This window comes from Tinamus guttatus, unplaced genomic scaffold (assembly GCF_059628265.1).
Source record: "Tinamus guttatus ecotype Peru unplaced genomic scaffold, ASM5962826v1 Tinamus_guttatus_pri_ptg001467l, whole genome shotgun sequence".
In the NCBI taxonomy this organism is placed as follows: domain Eukaryota; kingdom Metazoa; phylum Chordata; class Aves; order Tinamiformes; family Tinamidae; genus Tinamus; species Tinamus guttatus.
The window spans coordinates 26,723-51,204 of NW_028290001.1; the positions used below are offsets into that span (position 1 = coordinate 26,723).

Consider the following 24,482-nt stretch of genomic DNA (forward strand, 5'->3'; position numbering starts at 1 on the left):
CCATAGTGACCCATGTCCTGCCCCATGTCCTGCCCCATAGCCCGCCCCATAGCCCGCCCCATAGCGTGACCCATAGCGACCCATAGCCTGCCCCATAGCGACCCATAGCCTGCCCCATAGCGTGGCCCATAGTGACTCATGTCCTGACCCCTGTCCTGCCCCATAGCCCGCCCCATAGCCCGCCCCATAGCGTGACCCATAGCCCGCCCCATAGTGACCCATAGTGACCCATAGCGTGACCCATAGCCCGCCCCATAGCCTGCCCCATAGCCCGCCCCATAGCGTGACCCACATCCCCCCCCCCCAGGTGATCATGGTGACCGGCGACCACCCGATCACGGCCAAGGCCATCGCGAAGGGGGTCGGGATCATCTCGGAGGGCAACGAGACCGTGGAGGACATCGCGGCGCGGCTGAACATCCCCGTGAGCCAGGTCAACCCCAGGTGTGGGGCGATGTGGGGGCACGATGTGGGGCAGCTATGGGGCAGCTATGGGGTGGCTATGGGGCTGGGAGGTGATATTGGGCTGGAAGGTGCTATGGGGCTGGGAGGTGCTATGGGGAGCTATGGGGCGCTATGGGGCAGGGTGTGGGGCAGGACATCGCGGCGCGGCTGAACATCCCCATGAGCCAGGTCAACCCCAGGTGTGGGGCGCTATGGGTCACTATGGGGCAGGATGTGGGGCAGCTATGGGGCGGCTATGGGGCTGGGTGTGGGTCTCTATGGGTCGCTATGGGGCAGGCTGTGGGGCGCTATGGGGCAGGGTCTCTATGGGTCACAGTGTGGGTCGCTATGGGTTGCTATGGGGCAGGGTGTGGGTCGCTATGGGTCACTATGGGGCAGGATGTGGGTCGCTATGGGGCAGGGTCTCTGTGGGTCACGGTGTGGGTCGCTATGGGTCGCTATGGGGCAGGGTGCAGGTCGCTATGGGGCAGGATGTGGGTCGCCATGGGGCAGGGTGCGGGTCTCTATGGGTCGCTATGGGGCAGGGTCTCTATGGGGCAGGGTGCTGTGGGTCGCTATGGGTCTCTATGGGGCAGGGCGCTATGGGGCAGGGTCTCTATGGGGCAGGGTGCTGTGGGTCTCTATGGGGCAGGGCGTGGGTCGCTATGGGGCAGGCTATGGGGTGCTATGGGGCAGGGCGCTATGGGGCGCTACGGGGCAGGGTCTCTATGGGGCAGGATGTGGGTCTCTATGGGTTGCTATGGGGCAGGGTGCGCGTCGCCGTGGGGCAGGGTGCTGTGGGTCTCTATGGGGCAGGGTGGTGTGGGTGGCTATGAGTCGGGGTGTGGGTTGCTATGGGGCAGGGTTGCTATGGGGCAGGGTATGGGTCTCTATGGGGCAGGATGTGGGTCGCTATGGGGCAGGGTGCTGTGGGTCTCTATGGGGCAGGGTGTGGGTCGCTATGGGGCAGGCTGTGGGGCGCTATGGGGCAGGGTCTTGGTGTGGGTCGCTATGGGTCGCTATGGGGCAGGGTGTGGGGCAGGGTCTCTATGGGTCGCTATGGGGCAGAGTGTGGGTCTCTATGGGGCAGGGCGCTGTGGGTCTCTATGGGTCTCTATGGGGCTGCCCCACACGTTCCCCCCCCCCAGGGATGCCAAGGCCTGCGTGATCCACGGCACCGACCTCAAGGAGATGTCGGCCGAGCAGATCGACGAGATCCTGCGGAACCACACGGAGATCGTGTTCGCTCGGACGTCCCCCCAGCAGAAACTGATCATCGTGGAGGGCTGCCAGCGCCAGGTCTGCCCCATAGCGTGACCCATAGCGACCCATAGCGACCCATAGAGACCCATAGAGACCCATAGAGACCCATAGCGCCCTGCCCCATAGCGCCCCACGGCTGCCCCACACGGAGATCGTGTTCGCTCGGACGTCCCCCCAGCAGAAACTGATCATCGTGGAGGGCTGCCAGCGCCAGGTCTGCCCCATAGCGTGACCCATAGCGACCCATAGCGACCCATAGAGACCCATAGAGACCCATAGAGACCCATAGCGCCCTGCCCCATAGCGCCCCACGGCTGCCCCACACGGAGATCGTGTTCGCTCGGACCTCCCCACAGCAGAAACTGATCATCGTGGAGGGCTGCCAGCGCCAGGTCTGCCCCATAGCGTGACCCATAGCGTGACCCATAGCGTGACCCACAGCCTGCCCCATAGCGCCCCACGGCTGCCCCACACGGAGATCGTGTTCGCGCGGACGTCCCCCCAGCAGAAACTGATCATCGTGGAGGGCTGCCAGCGCCAGGTCTGCCCCATAGCGACCCATAGAGACCCTGCCCCATAGCGACCCATAGTGACCCTGCCCCATAGCGACCCTGCCCCATAGCGCCCTGCCCCATAGCGTGACCCATAGCGCCCTGCCCCATAGCGTGACCCATAGAGACCCTGCCCCATAGCGACCCTGCCCCATAGCGCCCCACAGCTGCCCCACACGGAGATCGTGTTCGCGCGGACGTCCCCCCAGCAGAAACTGATCATCGTGGAGGGCTGCCAGCGCCAGGTCTGCCCCATAGCGACCCATAGCATGACCCACAGCGTGACCCATAGCGTGACCCATAGAGACCCTGCCCCATAGCGTGACCCATAGTGACCTGCCCCATAGCGCCCTGCCCCATAGCGCCCCACGGCTGCCCCACACGGAGATCGTGTTCGCTCGGACCTCCCCACAGCAGAAACTGATCATCGTGGAGGGCTGCCAGCGCCAGGTCTGCCCCATAGCGACCCATAGGGACCCATAGCGCCCTGCCCCATAGCGAGACCCATAGAGACCCTGCCCCATAGCGTGACCCATAGAGACCCATAGTGACCCATAGCGAGACCCACAGCCTGCCCCACAGTGTGACCCATAGCGACCCATAGCGTGCCCCATAGAGACCCTGCCCCATAGTGTGACCCATAGCGACCCTGCCCCATAGCACCCTGCCCCATAGCGCGACCCATAGCGTGACCCATAGTGTGACCCATAGCGACCCTGCCCCATAGTGTGACCCACATCCTGCCCCATAGCGTGACCCATAGGGACCCATAGCGACCCACATCCTGCCCCATAGCGCCCCATAGGGACAGTGCCCCATACCCTGGCCCACGGCTGCCCCATAGCGCCGCACACCCTGCCCCATAGTGCCCCACAGAATCTCCCCATCCATGTCCCCATCCAGGTCCTCGTGTCCCCAGGGTGGCCCCTGTGTCCCCATCCCCGTCCCCCTCCCTCACCCTGTGTCCCCAGGCGCCATCGCGGTGACGGTGACGGCGTCAACGACTCAGGAGGACATTGGGGACATGGGGGACATAGAGGAACATTGGGGGACATAGAAGGACATGGGGGGACAAGGGGGGATGTGGAGGAACATGGAGGGACATGAGGGACATGGAGGGACATAGAAGGACATTGGGGACATGGAGGGACATGGAGGGACATGGGGACACTGGGGCCACCCCACATTGTCCCCATGTCCCCAGGTGCCATCGTGGCGGTGACGGGCGACGGCGTCAACGACTCAGAAGGACATTGGGGACATGGAGGGACATAGAGGGACCTGGAGGAACATGGAGGGGACATGGAGGGACATGGAGGACATAGAAGGACATAGAGAGACATGAGGGACATGGAAGGACATAGAGGGACATGGGGACACTGGGGCCACCCCAATGTCCCCCTGTGTCCCCAGGGCGCCATCGTGGTGGTGACGGGCGACGGCGTCAATGACTCAGGAGGACATAGAGGGACATAGAAGGACATAGAGGGACATGGAAGGACATTGAGGGACATGGGGACATTAAGGCCACCCCTGTGTCCCCAGGTGCCATCATGGCGGTGACGGGCGACGGCGTCAACGACTCAGGAGGACATTGGGGACATGGGGGACATAGAAGGACATAGAGGGACCTGGAAGAACATGGAGAACATAGAGGAACATAGAAGGACATGGAGGACATGGAGGGTCATTGAGGGACATAGAAGGACATAGAGGGACATGAGGAACATGGGGGACATAGAGGACATAGAGGGACATGGGGGGACATGGAGGGACCTGGGGACATTGAGGCCACCCCCGTGTCCCCCCGTGTCCCCTCTCACCCCCACATTGTCCCCATGTCCCCATCGTGGCGGTGACGGGTGACGGCGTCAACGACTCAGGAGGACATGGGGGACATGGGGGACATAGAGGGACATGGAGGGACAAGGGGGGACATAGAGGGACATTGAGGAACATGGAGGAACATAGAGGAACATGGGGCCATTGGTGCCACCCCACATTGTCCCCGTGTCCCCTCTCACCCCCAATGTCCCCCCGTGTCCCCAGGGCGCCATCGTGGCGGTGACGGGCGATGGCGTCAACGACTCAGGAGGACATTGGGGACATGGAGGCCATAGAGGACATAGGGGGACATAGAGGGACATGGAGGGACATAGAAGGACATTGAGGAACATGGAGGACGTGGAGGAACATGGAGGGACATGAGGGACATGGGGGACATGGAGGGACATAGAGGGACATGGGGGGACAAGGGAGGACATAGAGGGACATGAGGGACATGGAAGGACGTGGAGGGACATGGAAGGACATAGAGGGACATGGGGACATTGAGGGACCTGGAAGAACATGGAGGACATAGAGGAACATAGAAGGACATGGAAGGGCATTGAGGGACATGGGGCCATCACGGCCACCCCACATTGTCCCGGTGTCCCCATGTCCCCATCGTGGCAGTGACAGGCGACAGCGTCAACGACTCAGGAGGACATGGGGGACATGGGGGACATAGAGGGACAAGGAGGACATTGAGGGACCTGGAAGAACATGGAGGACGTAGAGGAACATAGAAGGACATGGAGGACATGGAGGGTCATTGAGGGACATAGAAGGACATAGAGGGACATGAGGGACATGGAGGAACATGGGGGACATAGAGGACATAGAGGGACATGGAGGGACATGGGGACATGAGGGACATGGAGGGACATGGAAGAACATGGAGAACATAGAGGAACATAGAAGGACATGAGGGACATGGAGGGACATTGAGGAACATGGGGGACATAGAGGGACATAGAGGGACATGGAGCACATGGAAGGACATAGAGGGACATGGAGGACATAGAGGAACATAGAAGGACATAGAGGGACACAGAAGGACGTGGAGGGACATGGAGGAACATAGAGGAACATGGGGGACATGGAGGACATGGAAGGACAAGGGGGGACATAGAGAGACATAGAGGGACATGAGGGACATGGGGGACATAGAAGGACATGGAGGGACATGGAGGGACATGAAGGACATGGAGGGACATGGGGACATGAGGGACATAGAGGGACCTGGAAGAACATGGAGAACATGGAGGAACATAGAAGGACATGGAGGACATGGAAGGACATTGAGGAACATGGAGGGGACATAGAGGGACATGGGGCCACCCCACATTGTCCCCATGTCCCCATCGTGGCGGTGACGGGTGACGGCGTCAATGACTCAGGAGGACATTGGGGACATGGAGGAACATAGAGGGACATGGAGGGACATGGAGGGACATGGAGGGACATGGAGGGACATGAGGGACATGGGGGACATGGAGGGACATGGAGGGACATGAGGGACATGGGGGACATGGAGGGACATGGAGGGACATGGAGGGACATGGAGGGACATGGAGGGACATGAGGGACATGGGGGACATGGAGGGACATAGAAGGACATGGGGGGACAAGGGAGGACATAGAGGACATAGAGGGACATGGAAGGACAAGGGGGACATAGAGGGACATGAGGGACATGGAAGGACGTGGAGGGACATGGAAGGACATAGAGGGACATGGGGACATTGAGGGACATGAGGGACATAGAGGGACCTGGAAGAACATGGAGAACATAGAGGAACATAGAAGGACATGGAGGACATGGAGGGTCATTGAGGGACATAGAAGGACATAGAGGGACATGGAAGGACATAGAGGGACATGGGGACATTAAGGCCACCCCTGTGTCCCCAGGGCGCCATCGTGGCGGTGACGGGCGACGGCGTCAATGACTCAGGAGGACATTGGGGACATAGAAGGACATTGAGGGACATGGAGGGACATGGAGGGACATGGGGACATAGAGGGACCTGGAAGAACATGAAGGACATAAAAGGACATAGAGGGACATGAGGGACATGGAAGGACATAGAGGGACATGGGGACACTGGGGCCACCCCAATGTCCCCCTGTGTCCCCAGGGCGCCATCGTGGCGGTGACGGGCGACGGCGTCAACGACTCCCCGGCGCTCAAGAAGGCCGACATCGGGGTGGCCATGGGCATCGCGGGCTCCGACGTGTCCAAACAGGCGGCCGACATGATCCTCCTCGATGACAACTTCGCCTCCATCGTCACCGGCGTCGAGGAAGGTGGGGACACCCCTATGGACCCCTAGACCCCATAGGACGTCGCCCGGTGCCGACCGGGTGTTGTTGTCACCCGCGCAGGGCGGTTGATCTTCGACAACCTCAAGAAGTCCATCGCCTACACCCTGACCAGCAACATCCCCGAGATCACCCCGTTCCTGCTGTTCATCATGGCCAACATCCCGCTGCCCTTGGGGACCATCACCATCCTCTGCATCGACCTGGGCACCGACATGGTGAGAGGGGGGCCCCGAGATGGGGGGACACCCCGACATGGGACCCGAGACACCCCAAAGCCCATGGAGATACCCCAAAATCCCATGGAGACCCCAAAATCCCATGGAGATACCCCAAATCCCATGGAGATACCCCAAAGCCCATGGAGACACCCCAAAATCCCATGGAGACCCCAAAATCCCATGGAGATACCCCAAAATCCCATGGAGACCCCCCAAATCCCATGGAGACCCCCCAAATCCCATGGAGATACCCCAAAATGGGAACCCAAGAACCAGGAACCCCCCCAAGATCCAGGAAGCCCCTGAGATGCCCTCAGGAACCTGAGACCCCCCCCAAATCCCATGGAGACCCCATGGAGACCCCCAAAATGGGACCTTCAAAATGGGATCCCCAAGAGCCAGGAACCCTCTGAGATGCCCTCAAGCACCTGGGAACCCCCAAGTCCCATTGGGAACCCCAAAATAGGACCCCCAGAATGGGATCCCCAAGAGCCAGGAACCCTCTGAGATGCCCTCAAGAACCTGAGACCCCAAAATCCCATGGAGACCCCCAAAATGGGACCCCCGAGAGCCAGGAACCCCCTGAGATGCCCTCAAGAACCTGAGACCCCAAAATCCCATGGAGACCCCATGGAGACCCCCAAAATGGGACACTCAGAGCCAGGAACCCTCTGAGATGCCCTCAGGCACCTGGGACGCCCAAATCCCATGGAGACCCCATGGAGACCCCCAAAATGGGATCCCCCAGAGCCAGGAACCCTCTGAGATGCCCTCAGGCCCCTTTAGGGGTCTCCTGGGACCCCCAAATCCCATTGGGACCCCAAAACTGGACCCTCAAGAGCCTGGAACCCCCTGAGATGCCCTCAAGAACCTGAGACCCCAAAATCCCATGGAGACCCCAAAATCCCATGGAGACCCCATGGAGAACCCCAAAATGGGACACTCAGAGCCAGGAACCCTCTGAGATGCCCTCAGGCACCTGGGACCCCCAAATCCCATGGACACCCCATGGAGACCTCCAACATGGGACCCCCAAGAGCCTGGAACCCCCTGAGATGTCCTTAGGGGTGAGGGGGGTCTCCTGGGACCCCCAAATCCCATTGGGACCCCAAAACTGGACCCTCAAGAGCCTGGAACCCCCTGAGATGCCCTCAAGAACCTGAGACCCCCAAATCCCATGGAGACCCCCAAAATGGGACCCCCAAAATGGGATCCCCAAGAGCCAGGAACCCCCTGAGATGCCCTCAGGCACCTGAGACCCCAAAATCCCATGGAGACCCCATGGAGAACCCCAAATGGGACACTCAGAGCCAGGAACCCCCTGAGATGCCCTCAGGCACCTGGGACCCCCAAATCCCATGGAGACCCCATGGAGACCCCCAAAATGGGACCCCCAAGATGGGACCTCCAAGATCCAGGAACCCCCTGAGATGCCCTCAGGCCCCATGAGGGTCTCCTGGGACTCCCAAATCCCATTGGGACCCCCAAAATGGAACCCTCAAGAGCCAGGAAGCCCCTGAGATGCCCTCAAGCACCTGAGACCCCCAAATCCCATGGAAATCCCCCAAAATGGGACCCCCAAAATGGGATCCCCAAGAGCCAGGAACCCCCTGAGATGCCCTCAGGCACCTGAGACCCCCAAATCCCATTGGGACCCCCAAAATGGGATCCCCAAAATGAAACACTCAGAGCCAGGAACCCCCTGAGATGCCCTCAGGAACCTGGGACCCCAAAATTCCATGGAGACCCCCCAAAATGGGATCCCAAAAACCAAGAACCCCCTGAGATGTCCATAGGGGCCAGAGGGGTCTCCTGGAACCCCCAAATCCCATGGAGACCCCCAAAATAGGACCCCAAAATGGGACACCCAGAGCCAGGAACCCTCTGAGATGCCCTCAGGAACCTGAGACCCCCCAAATCCCTTTGGGACCCCCCAAAAAGGGATCCCCAAGAGTGAGGAACCTACTGAGATGCCCTCAGGCCCCATGAGGGTCTCCTGGGACTCCCAAATCCCATGGAGACCCCCAAAATGGAACCCCCAAGAGCCAGGAAGCCCCTGAGATGCCCTCAAGCACCCGAGACCCCCAAATCCCATGGAGACCCCCAAAATGGGACCCCCAAAATGGGATCCCCAAGAGCCAGGAACCCCCTGAGATGCCCTCAGGCACCTGAGACCCCCAAATCCCATGGAGACCCCCAAAATGGGACCTTCAAAATGGGATCCCCAAGAGCCAAGAACCCCCTGAGATGCCCTCAAGAACCTGAGACCCCCCAAATCCCATGGAGACCCCATGGAGACCCCCAAAATGGGACCTTCAAAATGGGATCCCGAAGAGCCAGGAACCCTCTGAGATGCCCTCAAGCACCTGGGAACCCCCAAGTCCCATTGGGAACCCCAAAATAGGACCCCCAGAATGGGATCCCCAAGAGCCAGGAACCCTCTGAGATGCCCTCAGGAACATGAGAAACCCAAATCCCATTGGGACCCCCAAAATGGGACCCCCAAAATGGGATCCCCGAGAGCCAGGAACCCCCTGAGATGCCCTCAAGAACCTGAGACCCCAAAATCCCATGGAGACCCCAAAATCCCATGGAGACCCCATGGAGAACCCCAAAATGGGACACTCAGAGCCAGGAACCCTCTGAGATGCCCTCAGGCCCCTTTAGGGGTCTCCTGGGACCCCCAAATCCCATTGGGACCCCAAAACTGGACCCTCAAGAGCCTGGAACCCCCTGAGATGCCCTCAAGAACCTGAGACCCCAAAATCCCATGGAGACCCCATGGAGACCCCCAAAATGGGACCTCCAAAATGGGATCCCCAAGAGCCTGAAAGCCCCTGAGATGCCCTCAGGCACCTGAGACCCCAAAATCCCATTGGGACCCCCAAAATGGGATCCCCAACAACAAGGAACCCCCTGAGATGTCCTTAGGGGTGAGGGGGGTCTCCTGGGAACCCCAAATCCCATGGAGACCCCATGGAGACCCCCAACATGGGACCCCCAAGAGTGAGGAACCCCCTGAGATGCCCTCAGGCCCCATGAGGGTCTCCTGGGACTCCCAAATCCCATGGAGACCCCCAAAATGGGATCCCCGAGAGCCAGGAAGCCCCTGAGATGCCCTCAAGCACCTGAGACCCCCAAATCCCATGGAAATCCCCCAAAATGGGACCCCCAAAATGGGACCCCCAAGAGCCAGGAACCCCCTGAGATGCCCTCAGGAACCTGAGACCCCCAAATCCCATGGAGACCCCCAAAATGGGACCCCAAAATGGGACACCCAGAGCCAGGAACCCTCTGAGATGCCCTCAGGAACCTGAGACCCCCCAAATCCCTTTGGGACCCCCCAAAAAGGGATCCCCAAGAGTGAGGAACCTACTGAGATGCCCTCAGGCCCCATGAGGGTCTCCTGGGACCCCCAAATCCCATGGAGACCCCTTGAGACCCCCAAAACGGGACCTCCAAGAGCCAGGAACCTCCTGAGATGCCCTCAAGCACCTGAGACCCCCAAAATCCCATGGAGACCCCATGGAGACCCCCAAAATGGAATCCCCAAAATGGGACACCCAGAGCTAGGAACCCTCTGAGATGCCCTCAGGCCCCATGAGGGTCTCCTGGGACCCCCAAATCCCATGGAGACCCCCAAAATGGGACCCCCAACATGGCACCCCCCAAGACCCAGAACCCCCTGAGATGCCCCCAGGCCCTGGTCCCCATGGTGATGGTTCCCATGGTGATGGTCCCCATGGCGACAGTTCCCCCTGTGATACTGGTCCCCACGGTGACGGTCCCCACGGTGACGGTTCCCCCCATGGTGACGGTTCTCATGATCCTGGTCCCCATGGTGATGGTCCCCATAGTGAAGGTTCCCCCCATGGTGACGGTCTCCATGGTGCCAGTTCCCATGGTGACATCCCCGTGGTACTGGTCCCCACGGTGATGGTTCCCACGGTGACGGTCCCCATGGTGATGGTCCCCATGGTGATGGTTCCCATGGTGATGGTTCCCATGGTGATGGTTCCCATGGGAATGGTTCCCATGATACTGGTCTCCATGGTGATGGTTCCCATGGTGATGGTTCCCATGGGGGATGGTTCCCATGGTGATGGTTCCCATGGGGATGGTTCCCCCCGTGGTGATGATTCCCATCGTGCTGGTCTCCATGGTGATGATCCCCATGGTGCCGGTTCCCATGGTCATTGTTCCCCCCACGGTGACGGTTCCCACGGTGACGGTTCCCACGGTGACGGTTCCCATGGCGACGGTTCCCCCTATGATACTGGTCCCCATGGTGACGGTTTCCCCCATGGTGACGGTCCCCGAGGTGCTGGTTCCCATGGTGACGGTTCCCATAGTGACGGTCCCCACAGTGACGGTCCCCATGATACCAGTTCCCATGGTGACATCCCCGTGGTGCCGGTCCCCATTGTACCGGTCCCCACGGTGACGGTCGCCACGGTGATGATCCCCATTGTACCGGTCCCCATGGTGATGGTTCCCATGGTGACGGTCCCCATGGTGACGGTCCCCCCGGTGACGGTCGCCACGGTGATGATCCCCATTGTACCGGTCTCCACGGTGACGGTTCCCACGGTGACGGTTCCCCCCACGGTGATGATCCCCATTGGACTGGTCTCCACGGTGACGGTTCCCATGGTGATGATCCCCATGATGCTGGTCCCCATCGTGCCAGTCTCCATGGTGACGGTTCCCATGGTGACGGTCCCCATTGTACCGGTCCCCATGGTGACGGTCGCCATGGTGACGGTCGCCACGGCGACGCCCCCAGGTCCCGGCCATCTCCCTGGCCTACGAAGCGGCCGAGAGCGACATCATGAAACGGCAGCCGCGGAACCCCCGGTCGGACAAGCTGGTCAACGAGCGGCTCATCAGCATGGCCTACGGGCAGATCGGTGCGTGTGGGGCGGCTATGGGGCGGCTATGGGGCGCTATGGGGTGGATATGGGGCAGGATGAGCTTGGACAGCCGGGTCAACGAGCGGCTCATCAGCATGGCCTACGGGCAGATCGGTGCGCTATGGGGCAGGATGTGGGGCGGCTATGGGGCGCTATGGGGCGGGTATGGGGCGCTATGGGGCTGGGAGGTGATATTGGGCTGGAAGGTGCTATGGGGCTGGAAGGTGCTATGGGGCGCTATGGGGCGCTATGGGGCGCTATGGGGTGGATATGGGGCAGGATGAGCTCAGACAAGCTGGTCAACGAGCGGCTCATCAGCATGGCCTACGGGCAGATCGGTGCGCTATGGGGCAGGATGTGGGGCGATGTGGGGCGCTATGGGGCGCTATGGGGCTGGAGGGCGCTATGGGGCGCTATGGGGTGGATATGGGGCGAGATGAGCTCGGACAAGCTGGTCAACGAGCGGCTCATCAGCATGGCCTACGGGCAGATCGGTGCGCTATGGGGCAGCTGTGGGGCGGCTATGGGGCTGGGAGGTGATATTGGGCTGGAAGGTGCTATGGGGCTGGGAGGTGCTATGGGACACTATGGGGCGCCATGGGGCGCTATGGGGCAGCTATGGGGCAGCTATGGGGCGGGTATGGGGCGCTATGGGGCACTATGGGGCGGGTATGGGGCGCTATGGGGCACTGTGGGGCGCTATGGGGCACTGTGGGGTCCTATAGGGTGCAACAGGGTGCTATGGGGTGCTATGGGGACCCATAGGGTGCAATGAGATCCCATAGGGTGCAATGGGCTCCCATCATTCCCGATGTCATTCCCGCTCCATAGGGATGATCCAGGGGTGCAATGGGATCCCATGGATCCTATAGGGTGCAGAGCAGCCCCATAGGGTGCAATCGGCTCCCATGGGTGCAATGGGATCCCATAGGATCCCATAGGGGGCTATGGGCTCCCATCACCCCAATGTTATTCCCGGTTCCGCAGGGATGATCCAGGGGTTCAATGGGGTCCCATAGGGTTCAATGGGATCGCATGGATCCCATAGGATGCTATGGACTCCCATAGGGTTCAATGGATCCCATAGGGTTCAATGAGATCCCATAGGGTTCAATGGATCCCATAGGGTTCAATGGGATCCCATAGGGTTCAATGAGATCCCATAGGGTTCAATGGATCCCATAGGGTTCAATGGGCTCCCATAGGGTTCAATGAGATCCCATAGGGTGCAATGAGATCCCATAGGGGTCAATGGATCCCGTAGGGTTCAATGGATCCCATAGGGTTCAATGAGCTCCCATAGGGTTCAATGAGATCCCATGGGGTTCAATGAGATCCCATAGGGTTCAATGGATCCCATAGGGTTCAATGGGCTCCCATAGGCTCCCATGGGCTCCCATCATTCCCGTGTCATTCCCGTTATTCCCTAGGGATGATCCAGGCGCTGGGCGGCTTCTTCTCGTACTTCGTGATCCTGGCCGAGAACGGCTTCCTGCCCTCGTGCCTGCTCCATAGGGATGATCCAGGGGTGCAATGGGGTCCAATGGGATCCCATAGGGGTCAATGGGATCCCATAGGGTTCAATGGATCCCATAGGGTTCAATGGATCCCATAGGGTTCAATGGATCCCATAGGGTTCAATGAGATCCCATAGGGTTCAATGGGATCCCATAGGGTTCAATGAGACCCCATAGGGTTCAATGAGATCCCATAGGGTTCAATGGATCCCATGGGGTTCAATGAGACCCCATAGGGTTCAATGAGATCCCATAGGGTTCAATGAGATCCCATAGGGTTCAATGGATCCCATAGGGTTCAATGAGATCCCATAGGGTTCAATGAGATCCCATAGGGTTCAATGGATCCCATAGGGTTCAATGGATCCCATAGGGTCCAATGAGATCCCATAGGGTTCAATGAGATCCCATGGGGTTCAATGAGATCCCATAGGGTTCAACGGGATCCCATAGGGTTCAATGAGATCCCATAGGGTTCAATGGATCCCATAGGGTTCAATGGGCTCCCATAGGCTCCCATGGGCTCCCATCATTCCCGTGTCATTCCCGTTATTCCCTAGGGATGATCCAGGCGCTGGGCGGCTTCTTCTCGTACTTCGTGATCCTGGCCGAGAACGGCTTCCTGCCCTCGTGCCTGCTCCATAGGGATGATCCAGGGGTGCAATGGGGTCCAATGGGATCCCATAGGGGTCGATGAGATCCCATAGGGGTCAATGAGATCCCATAGGGTGCAATGGATCCCATAGGGTTCAATGAGATCCCATGGGGTTCAATGGATCCCATAGGGTTCAATGGATCCCATAGGGGTCAATGAGATCCCATAGGGTTCAATGGATCCCATAGGGTTCAATGAGATCCCATAGGGGTCAATGAGATCCCATAGGGTTCTATGCATCCCATAGGGTTCAATGAGATCCCATAGGGTTCAATGAGATCCCATAGGGTTCTATGCATCCCATAGGGTTCAATGAGATCCCATAGGGTTCAATGGGCTCCCATAGGGTTCAATGGGCTCCCATAGGCTCCCATGGGCTCCCATCATTCCCGTGTCATTCCCGTTATTCCCTAGGGATGATCCAGGCGCTGGGCGGCTTCTTCTCGTACTTCGTGATCCTGGCCGAGAACGGCTTCCTGCCCTCGTGCCTGCTCCATAGGGATGATCCAGGGGTGCAATGGGGTCCAATGGGATCCCATAGGGGTCAATGGGATCCCATAGGGTTCAATGGGATTCCATAGGGGTCAATGAGATCCCATAGGGTTCAATGAGATCCCATAGGGTTCAATGGATCCCATAGGGGTCGATGGATCCCATAGGGGTCAATGAGATCCCATGGGGTTCAATGAGATCCCATAGGGTTCAATGGGATCCCATAGGGTTCAATGGGATCCCATAGGGTTCAATGGATCCCATAGGGTTCAATGAGATCCCATAGGGTTCAATGGGATCCCATAGGGTTCAATGGATCCCATAGGGTTCAATGAGATCCCATAGGGTTCAATGGGCTCCCATAGGGTTCAATGGATCCCATAGGGTTCAATGGGCTCCCATAGGGTTCAATGGATCCCATAGGCTCCCATGGGCTCCCATCATTCCCGTGTCATTCCCGTTATTCCCTAGGGATGATCCAGGCGCTGGGCGGCTTCTTCTCGTACTTCGTGATCCTGGCCGAGAACGGCTTCCTGCCCTCGTGCCTGCTCCATAGGGATGATCCAGGGGTGCAATGGGGTCCAATGGGATCCCATAGGGGTCAATGGATCCCGTAGGGTTCAATGAGATCCCATAGGGTTCATTGGGATCCCATAGGGTTCAATGGATCCCATAGGGTTCAATGAGATCCCATAGGGTTCAATGGGATCCCATAGGGTTCAATGGATCCCATAGGGTGCAATGAGATCCCATAGGGTTCAATGGGATCCCATAGGGTTCAATGGATCCCATAGGGTTCAATGGATCCCATATGGTTCAACGAGATCCTATAGGGTTCAATGAGATCCCATAGGGTTCAATGAGATCCCATAGGGGTCAATGGATCCCATAGGGTTCAATGAGATCCCATAGGGTTCAATAAGATCCCATAGGGTTCAATGAGATCCCATAGGGTTCAATGGGCTCCCATAGGCTCCCATGGGCTCCCATCATTCCCATGTCATTCCCGTTATTCCCTAGGGATGATCCAGGCGCTGGGCGGCTTCTTCTCGTACTTCGTGATCCTGGCCGAGAACGGCTTCCTGCCCTCGTGCCTGCTCCATAGGGATGATCCAGGGGTGCAATGGGGTCCAATGGGATCCCATAGGGGTCAATGGGATCCCATAGGGTTCAATGGATCCCATAGGGGTCGATGAGATCCCATAGGGTTCAATGAGATCCCATAGGGGTCAGTGAGATCCCATAGGGTTCAATGGATCCCATAGGGTTCAATGGGCTCCCATAGGGGTCAATGAGATCCCATAGGGTTCAATGAGATCCCATAGGGTTCAATGGATCCCATAGGGTTCAATGGATCCCATAGGGTTCAATGGGATCCCATAGGGGTCAATGAGATCGCATAGGGGTCAATGAGATCCCATAGGGTTCAATGAGATCCCATAGGGTTCAATGGATCCCATAGGGTTCAATGAGATCCCATGGGGTTCAATGGATCCCATAGGGTTCAATGAGATCCCATAGGGGTCAATGAGATCCCATAGGGTTCAATGGATCCCATAGGGTTCAATGGATCCCATAGGGTTCAATGGGATCCCATGGGGTTCAATGGATCTCATAGGGTTCAATGAGATCCCATAGGGTTCAATGGATCCCATAGGGTTCAATGGGATCCCATAGGGTTCAATGGATCCCATAGGGGTCAATGGGATCCCATAGGGGTCGATGGGATCCCATAGGGTTCAATGAGATCCCATAGGGTTCAATGGATCCCATAGGGTTCAATGGGCTCCCATAGGGTTCAATGGATCCCATAGGGTTCAATGGGATCCCATAGGGTTCAATGAGATCCCATAGGGTTCAATGGATCCCATAGGGGTCGATGAGATCCCATAGGGTTCAATGGATCCCATAGGGTTCAATGAGATCCCATAGGGGTCAATGAGATCCCATAGGGGTCAATGGATCCCATAGGGGTCAATGGGATCCCATGGGGTTCAATGAGATCCCATAGGGGTCAATGAGATCCCATAGGGTTCAATGGATCCCATAGGGTTCAATGGGATCCCATAGGGTTCAATGAGATCCCATAGGGTTCAATGGGATCCCATAGGGTTCAATGGGATCCCATGGGGTTCAATGGATCCCATAGGGTTCAATGGATCCCATAGGGTTCAATGAGATCCCATAGGGTTCAATGGATCCCATGGGGTTCAATGGGCTCCCATAGGCTCCCATGGGCTCCCATCATTCCCATGTCATTCCCGTTATTCCCTAGGGATGATCCAGGCGCTGGGCGGCTTCTTCTCGTACTTCGTGATCCTGGCCGAGAACGGCTTCCTGCCCTCGTGCCTGCTCCATAGGGATGATCCAGGGGTGCAATGGGGTCCAATGGGATCCCATAGGGGTCGATGAGATCCCATGGGGTTCAATGGGATCCCATAGGGGTCAATGAGATCCCATGGGGTTCAATGGGATCCCATAGGGTTCAATGGATCCCATAGGGTTCAATGAGATCCCATAGGGTTCAATGAGATCCCATAGGGTTCAATGGATCCCATAGGGTTCAATGAGATCCCATAGAGGTCAATGAGATCCCATAGGGTTCAATGAGATCCCATAGGGTTCAATGGGATCCCATAGGGTTCAATGGGATCCCATGGGGTTCAATGAGATCCCATAGGGTCCAATGACATCCCATAGGGTTCAATGGATCCCATAGGGTTCAATGAGATCCCATAGGGTTCAATGAGATCCCATAGGGTTCAATGGATCCCATAGGGTTCAATGGGCTCCCATAGGCTCCCATGGCCTCCCATCATTCCCGTGTCATTCCCGTTATTCCCTAGGGATGATCCAGGCGCTGGGCGGCTTCTTCTCGTACTTCGTGATCCTGGCCGAGAACGGCTTCCTGCCCTCGTGCCTGCTCCATAGGGATGATCCAGGGGTGCAATGGGGTCCAATGGGATCCCATAGGGGTCAATGGGATCCCATAGGGTTCAATGGGATCCCATAGGGTTCAATGGATCCCATAGAGTTCAATGGATCCCATTGGGTTCAATGAGATCCCATAGGGTTCAATGGGCTCCCATAGGGTTCAATGAGATCCCATAGGGTTCAATGGGCTCCCATAGGGTTCAATGGATCCCATAGGGTTCAATGGATCCCATAGGGTTCAATGAGATCCCATAGGGTTCAATGGATCCCATAGGGTTCAATGGATCCCATAGGGTTCAATGGGCTCCCATAGGGTTCAATGAGATCCCATAGGGTTCAATGGATCCCATAGGGGTCAATGGATCCCATAGGGGTCAATGGATCCCATAGGGTCAATGAGATCCCATAGGGTTCAATGGGATCCCATGGGGTTCAATGGATCCCATAGGGTTCAATGAGATCCCATAGGGTTCAATGGATCCCATAGGGTTCAATGGATCCCATAGGGGTCAATGAGATCCCATAGGGTTCAATGAAATCCCATAGGGTTCAATGGATCCCATAGGGTTCAATGAGATCCCATAGGGTTCAATGGATCCCATAGGGTTCAATGGGATCCCATAGGGTTCAATGAGATCCCATAGGGTTCAATGGATCCCATAGGGTTCAATGGGATCCCATAGGGTTCAATGAGATCCCATAGGGTTCAATGGATCCCATAGGGTTCAATGAGATCCCATGGGGTTCAACGAGATCCCATAGGGTTCAATGGATCCCATAGGGTTCAATGAGATCCCATAGGGTTCAACGGGTTCCCATAGGGTTCAATGGATCCCATAGGGTTCAATGGGCTCCCATAGGCTCCCATGGGCTCCCATCATTCCCGTGTCATTCCCGTTATTCCCTAGGGATGATCCAGGCGCTGGGCGGCTTCTTCTCGTACTTCGTGATCCTGGCCGAGAACGGCTTCCTGCCCTCGTGCCTGCTCCATAGGGATGATCCAGGGGTGCAATGGGGTCCAATGGGATCCCATAGGGGTCAATGGATCCCATAGGGTTCAATGGATCCCATAGGGTTCAATGGGATCCCATAGGGTTCAATGAGATCTCATAGGGTTCAATGAGATCCCATAGGGTTCAATGGATCCCATAGGGTTCAATGGGCTCCCATAGGGTTCAATGGATCCCATAGGGTTCAATGGGCTCCCATAGGGTTCAATGGGCTCCCAAGAGGTTCAATGAGATCCCATAGGGTTCAATGGGATCCCATAGGGTTCAATGGATCCCATAGGGTTCAATGGGCTCCCATAGGCTCCCATGGGCTCCCATCATTCCCGTGTCATTCCCGTTATTCCCTAGGGATGATCCAGGCGCTGGGCGGCTTCTTCTCGTACTTCGTGATCCTGGCCGAGAACGGCTTCCTGCCCTCGTGCCTGCTCCATAGGGATGATCCAGGGGTGCAATGGGGTCCAATGGGATCCCATAGGGTTCAATGAGATCCCATGGGGTCCAATGGATCCCATAGGGTTCAATGGATCCCATAGGGTTCAATGGGATCCCATAGGGTTCAATGGATCCCATAGCGTTCAATGAGATCCCATAGGGTTCAATGAGATCCCATGGGGTTCAATGAGATCCCATAGGGTCCAATGGGATCCCATAGGGGTCAATGAGATCCCATGGGGTTCAATGGATCCCATAGGGTTCAATGGATCCCATAGGGTTCAATGGGATCCCATAGGGTTCAATGGGATCCCATAGGGTTCAATGAGCTCCCATAGGGTTCAATGGATCCCATAGGGTTCAATGAGATCCCATAGGGTTCAATGGGATCCCATAGGGTTCAATGGGATCCCATAGGGTTCAATGAGCTCCCATAGGGTTCAATGGATCCCATAGGGTTCAATGAGATCCCATAGGGTTCAATGAGATCCCATAGGGTTCAATGGAACCCATAGGGTTCAATGAGATCCCATAGGGTTCAATGAGATCCCATAGGGTTCAATGAGATCCCATAGGGTTCAATGGGATCCCATGGGGTTCAATGGATCCCATAGGCTCCCATGGGCTCCCATCATTCCCGTGTCATTCCCGTTATTCCCTAGGGATGATCCAGGCGCTGGGCGGCTTCTTCTCGTACTTCGTGATCCTGGCCGAGAACGGCTTCCTGCCCTCGTGCCTGCTCCATAGGGATGATCCAGGGGTGCAATGGGGTCCAATGGGATCCCATAGGGTTCAATGAGATCCCATAGGGTGCAAGGAGATCCCATAGGGTTCAATGGATCCCATAGGGGTCAATGGGATCCCATAGGGGTCAATGGATCCCATAGGGTTCAATGGGCTCCCATAGGGTTCAATGGGCTCCCATAGGGTTCAAGGAGATCCCATAGGGTTCAATGGGCTCCCATGGGGTTCAATGGGCTCCCATAGGGTTCAATGGGCTCCCATAGGCTCCCACGGGCTCCCATCATTCCCGTGTCATTCCCGTTATTCCCTAGGGATGATCCAGGCGCTGGGCGGCTTCTTCTCGTACTTCGTGATCCTGGCCGAGAACGGCTTCCTGCCCTCGTGCCTGGTCGGGATCCGCCTCAACTGGGACGACCGGACGGTCAACGACCTGGAGGACTCGTACGGGCAGCAGTGGGTGAGGGCGGCGTTCCCGGCATTCCCGGTGTTCCCAGTGTTCCCGGTGTTCCGGCATTCCCAGCATTCCCGGTGTTCCCGGCATTCCCGGCATTCCCGGTGTTCCCAGCGTTCCGGCATTCCCGGCATTCCCAGTGTTCCCGGGGTTCCCGGCGTTCCGGCATTCCCGGTGTTCCCAGCATCCCCGGTGTTCCCAGTGTTCCCGGCGTTTCTGGCATTCCCAGCGTTCCCAGTGTTCCTGGCATTCCCGGTGTTCCTGGCGTTCCCAGCATTCCCGGTGTTCCCGGCATTCCCGGTGTTCCCAGCGTTCCCAGTGTTCCCGGCATTCCCGGTCTACCGGCATTCCCGGTGTTCCCAACATTCCCAGCGTTCCCGGTCTACCGGCATTCCCAGCATTCCCGGTGTTCCCAGCGTTCCGGCATTCCTGGCATTCCCAGTGTTCCCGGTGTTCCCAAGTTCCTGGCCTTCCCGGCATTCCCAGTGTTCCCAGTGGTCCCAGTGTTCCCGGCGTTCCGGCATTCCAGCATTCCCGGCATTCGAGCATTCCCAGTGTTCTGGCATTACCGACGTTCCCGGTGTTCCTGGCCTTCCCGGTGTTCTCAGCATTCCCAGCCTTCCTGGCATTCCCGGCGTTCCTGTGTTCCCAGTGTTCCCGGCCTTCCCAGCATTCCCAGTGTTCCCAGTGTTCCCAGCATTCCCGGCGGTCCCAGCATTCCTGGCGTTCCCGGCCTTCCCGGAGTTCCTGGTATTCCCGACATTCCCAGCGTTCCCAGTGTTCCTGGCCTTCCCGGCATTCCCAGTGTTTGCGGCGTTCCCAGCGTTCCCGGCATTCCCAGCGTTCCCACATTCCTGGCGTGCCTGGTGTTCCCGGTGTTCCTGGCATTCCCATGTTCCCGGCATTCCCTGGCATTCCCGGCCTTCCCAGTGTTCCAGCATTCCCAGTGTTCCTGGTGTTCCCACATTCCCAGCGCTCCCAGCACTCCTGGTGTTCCCAGTGTTCCCGGCCCCATTCCCGGAGCATCCCAGCATTCCCATTCCCATGGTACAGAGCAGCCCCATTCCCGGGGCTTGGAGCTGTAATTTTCGGGGTTGCGGCTGTAATTTTTGGGCTCGCGCCTGTGTTTTTTGCAGTTGTGATTTTGGGCTTGCGGCTGTGATTTTTCGGGTTGTGATTTTCAGGCTCACGGCTGTGATGTTCAGGTGTTTGCGCCTGTATTTTTGGGGTCGCGCCTGTATTTTTCGGGTTGCGCCTGTGGTTTTCAGGTGTTTGCGCCTGTATTTTGGGGGGTTGTGCCTGTGATTTGGGTGTTTGCGCCTATATTTTTCGGGTCGTGCCTGTATTTCTGGGGTCGCGCCTGTATTTTTCGGGTCGCACCTGTATTTTCAGGGTTGCGCCTGTGATTTTCAGGTGTTTGCGCCTGTATTTTTTTGGGTCACGCCTGTATTTTTGGGGTTGCTCCTGTGATTTTCAGGCTTTTGCGCCTGTATTTTTGGGATTGCGCCTGTATTTTTCAGGTCCCGCCTGTATTTTTGGGGTCACGCCTGTGATTTTTGGGTGTTTGTGCCTGTATTTTTCGGGTCGCGCCTGTGTTTTTCGGGGTTCCGCCTGTGATTTTCGGGTGTTTGCGCCTGTATTTTTGGAGTCGCGCCTGTGATTTGGGTGTTTGCGCCTGTATTTTTTCAGGTTGCGCCTGTATTTTTCGGGTCACGCCTGTATTTTTGGGGTCGCTCCCGTGATTTTCAGGTGTTTGTGCCTGTGATTTTCAGGTGTTTGCGCCTGTATTTTTTTGGGTCACGCCTGTATTTTTGGGGTCGCTCCCGTGATTTTCAGGTGTTTGTGCCTGTGATTTTCAGGTGTTTACGCCTGTATTTCTGGGGTCGCGCCTGTATTTTTCGGGTTCCGCCTGTGATTTTCAGGTGTTTGTGCCTGTATTTTTTCAGGTGTTTGTGCCTGCATTTTTCGGGTCGCGCCTGTGTTTTTCGGGGTTGCACCTGTGATTTTCAGGTGTTTGCGCCTGTATTTTTCAGGTCCCGCCTGTATTTTCAGGTCGCACCTGTGATTTTCAGGTGTTTGCGCCTGTATTTTCGGGGTTGCGCCTGTGATTTTCGGGTGTTCGCGCCTGTATTTTCGTGGTCCCGCCTGTGTTTCCCGTTGTCGCGGCCGCGCTCCCGCTCACCCCGCGCGGCTGTAGCGCCCCCGCCGCGGGCTCCGCCTGACGCGTCCCCCGTCCCGGTACAGACGTACGAGCAGCGCAAGGTGGTGGAGTTCACCTGTCACACCGCGTTCTTCGTCAGCATCGTGGTGGTTCAATGGGCCGACCTCATCATCTGCAAGACCCGCCGCAACTCGGTGTTCCAGCAGGGCATGAAGTACGGGGGGAACAGGCGGACGGGGGGGTGACAACACCCTGGGGGGGGTGACAACACCCTGAGGGGGGTCACAACACCCCAAGGGGGGAACAGCCAGAGGGGGGGGTGACAACACCCTGGGGGGGGGTGACAACACCCCGAGGTGGGGGAACACCCCGAGGGGGGTCACAACACCCTGAGAGGGGTCACAACACCCTGAGGGGGTGAAGACAACACCCCGAGGGGGGGAACACCCTAAGAGGGGTCACAACATCCTAGGGGGGGGAACAGCCGGAGAGGGGGTGACAACACCCTGAGGGGGGGGTGACAACACCCCAAGGGGGGAACAGCCAGCGGGGGGGGCCAACACCCTGATGGGGGGGGGGAGACAACACCCTGAGGGCGGGGAACAGCCGGGGAGGGGGGACAACACCCTGCGGGGGGGGGGGAACACCCTGAGGGGGGTCACAACACCCTGAGGGGGGGTGGGTACAACACCCCATGCATGTGATCAACACCCTGTGCATGGGCACAACACCCTGTGCATGGGCACAACACCCTATGGGGGCTCACAACACCCTATGGGTGGGTCACAACACCCTGAGGGGGTGGATACAACACCCCATGCATGTGAACAACACCCTGAAGGGGCTCACAACACCCTATGGGGCTCACAACACCCTGAGGGGGGTCACAACACCCTATGGGGAGGCCACAACCCCAGTGCGGTGGTTGCAACACCCGAAGATGCAGCCACAACCGGGGCGGGGGGGTGTTGGAATTTGGGGGTTTTTCATCCAAATCCGGGTGTTCCTCCCCCCCGGGGGGGTCCCCGCTGACGCTCCGCCTGTTGCGGCGTCACCCGCAGGAACAAGATCCTGATTTTCGGGCTGTTCGAGGAGACGGCCCTGGCCGCCTTCCTGTCCTACTGTCCCGGCATGGACGTGGCCCTGCGCATGTACCCCCTCAAGTGAGCGCGACGGGGGTACCTACACCCGGCGGGGGGCCCTACACCCGGCGGGGGTGTCCTACACCCATCGGGGGGGCCCTACACCCCTTTGGAGGGTCCTTGAACCATTTGGGGGGGTCCCTACACCCCTTTGGGGGGTCCTACACCCATTGGGGGGTCCCTACACCCATTGGGGTCTCTACACCCATTGGGGGGTCCCTACACCCATCAGGGGGTTCCTACACCCCTTTGGGGGGTCCCTACACCCATTGGGAGGTCCTAAAGCCATTGGGGGGTCCCCGAACCCCTTTGGGGGGTCCCTAAAGCCCTTGGGGGGTCCCTACACCCATTGGGGGGTCCCTACACCCATTGGGGTCTCTACACCCATTGGGGGGTCCTTGAACCATTTGGGGGGTCCCCGAACCCCTTTGGGGGGTCCTTGAACCATTTGGGGGGTCCCTAAACCCCTTGGGGGTCCCTACACCCCTTGGGGGGCCCTCCACCCCTTTGGGGGGCCCTGAACCCATTGGGGGGTCCCTGAACCCATTGGGGGGTCCCTACACCCCTTTGGGGTCCCTACACCCATTGGGGGGTCCCTACACCCATTGGGGTCTCTACACCCATCGGGGGGTCCCTAAGGTCCTTGGGGGGTCCCCGAACCCCTTTGGGGGGTCCTTGAACCATTTGGGGGGTCCCTAAAGCCCTTGGGGGTCCCTACACCCCTTTGGGGGGTCCTACACCCATTGGGGGGGTCCCTACACCCATCAGAGGGCCCTACACCCATCAGGGGGTCCCTAAATCCATTGGGGGGTCCCTACACCCATCGGGGGGTCCCTGACCCCGTTGGGGGGGTCCTTAAACACCCTGGGGGCTCCTTAAACCCCCTTTGGGGGTCCCTAAAGCCATTGGGGGGTCCCTACACCCATCAGGGGGTTCCTACACCCCTTTGGGGGCTCCTAAAGCCATTGGGGGGGTCCCTGAACCCCTTGGGGGGTCCCTGAACCCATTGGGGGGTCCCCGAACCCCTTTGGGAGGTCCCTAAACCCCTTGGGGGGTCCCTGAACCCATCGGGAGGTCCCTACACCCATTGGGGGGCCCTACACCCCTTTGGGGGGCCCTGAACCCATTGGGGGGTCCCTGAACCCATCGGGGGGTCCCTACACCCATTGGGGGGTCCCTAAAGTCCTTGGGGGGTCCCCGAACCCCTTTGGGGGGTCCTTGAACCATTTGGGGGGTCCCTAAAGCCCTTGGGGGTCCCTACACCCCTTTGGGGGGTCCTACACCCATTGGGGGGTCCCTACACCCATTGGGGGGTCCCTACACCCCTTTGGGGGTCCCTACACCCATCAGGGGGTCCCTACACCCATCGGGGGGTCCCTACACCCCTTTGGGGGTCCTACACC

At 58.2% G+C, this 24,482-nt stretch overlaps 1 protein-coding gene across 1 annotated transcript in view; it reads left to right on the forward strand.

Annotated features, from left to right (window-relative positions):
* LOC148590318 (sodium/potassium-transporting ATPase subunit alpha-3-like) overlaps window positions 1-23,088 on the forward strand; it is a gene marked incomplete at its 3' end in the record, with an annotated part of 49,468 nt that extends 26,380 nt beyond the window's left edge. Inside the window, 9 exon segments of the mRNA XM_088539186.1 lie at window positions 308-444; window positions 1,593-1,743; window positions 6,224-6,392; window positions 6,471-6,625; window positions 11,415-11,538; window positions 19,637-19,782; window positions 22,021-22,151; window positions 22,999-23,038; window positions 23,040-23,088. Of these exon segments, the coding sequence (XP_088395312.1) occupies window positions 308-444; window positions 1,593-1,743; window positions 6,224-6,392; window positions 6,471-6,625; window positions 11,415-11,538; window positions 19,637-19,782; window positions 22,021-22,151; window positions 22,999-23,038; window positions 23,040-23,088 (1,102 nt within the window).
* Between the last annotated feature and the right edge of the window lie 1,394 nt (window positions 23,089-24,482).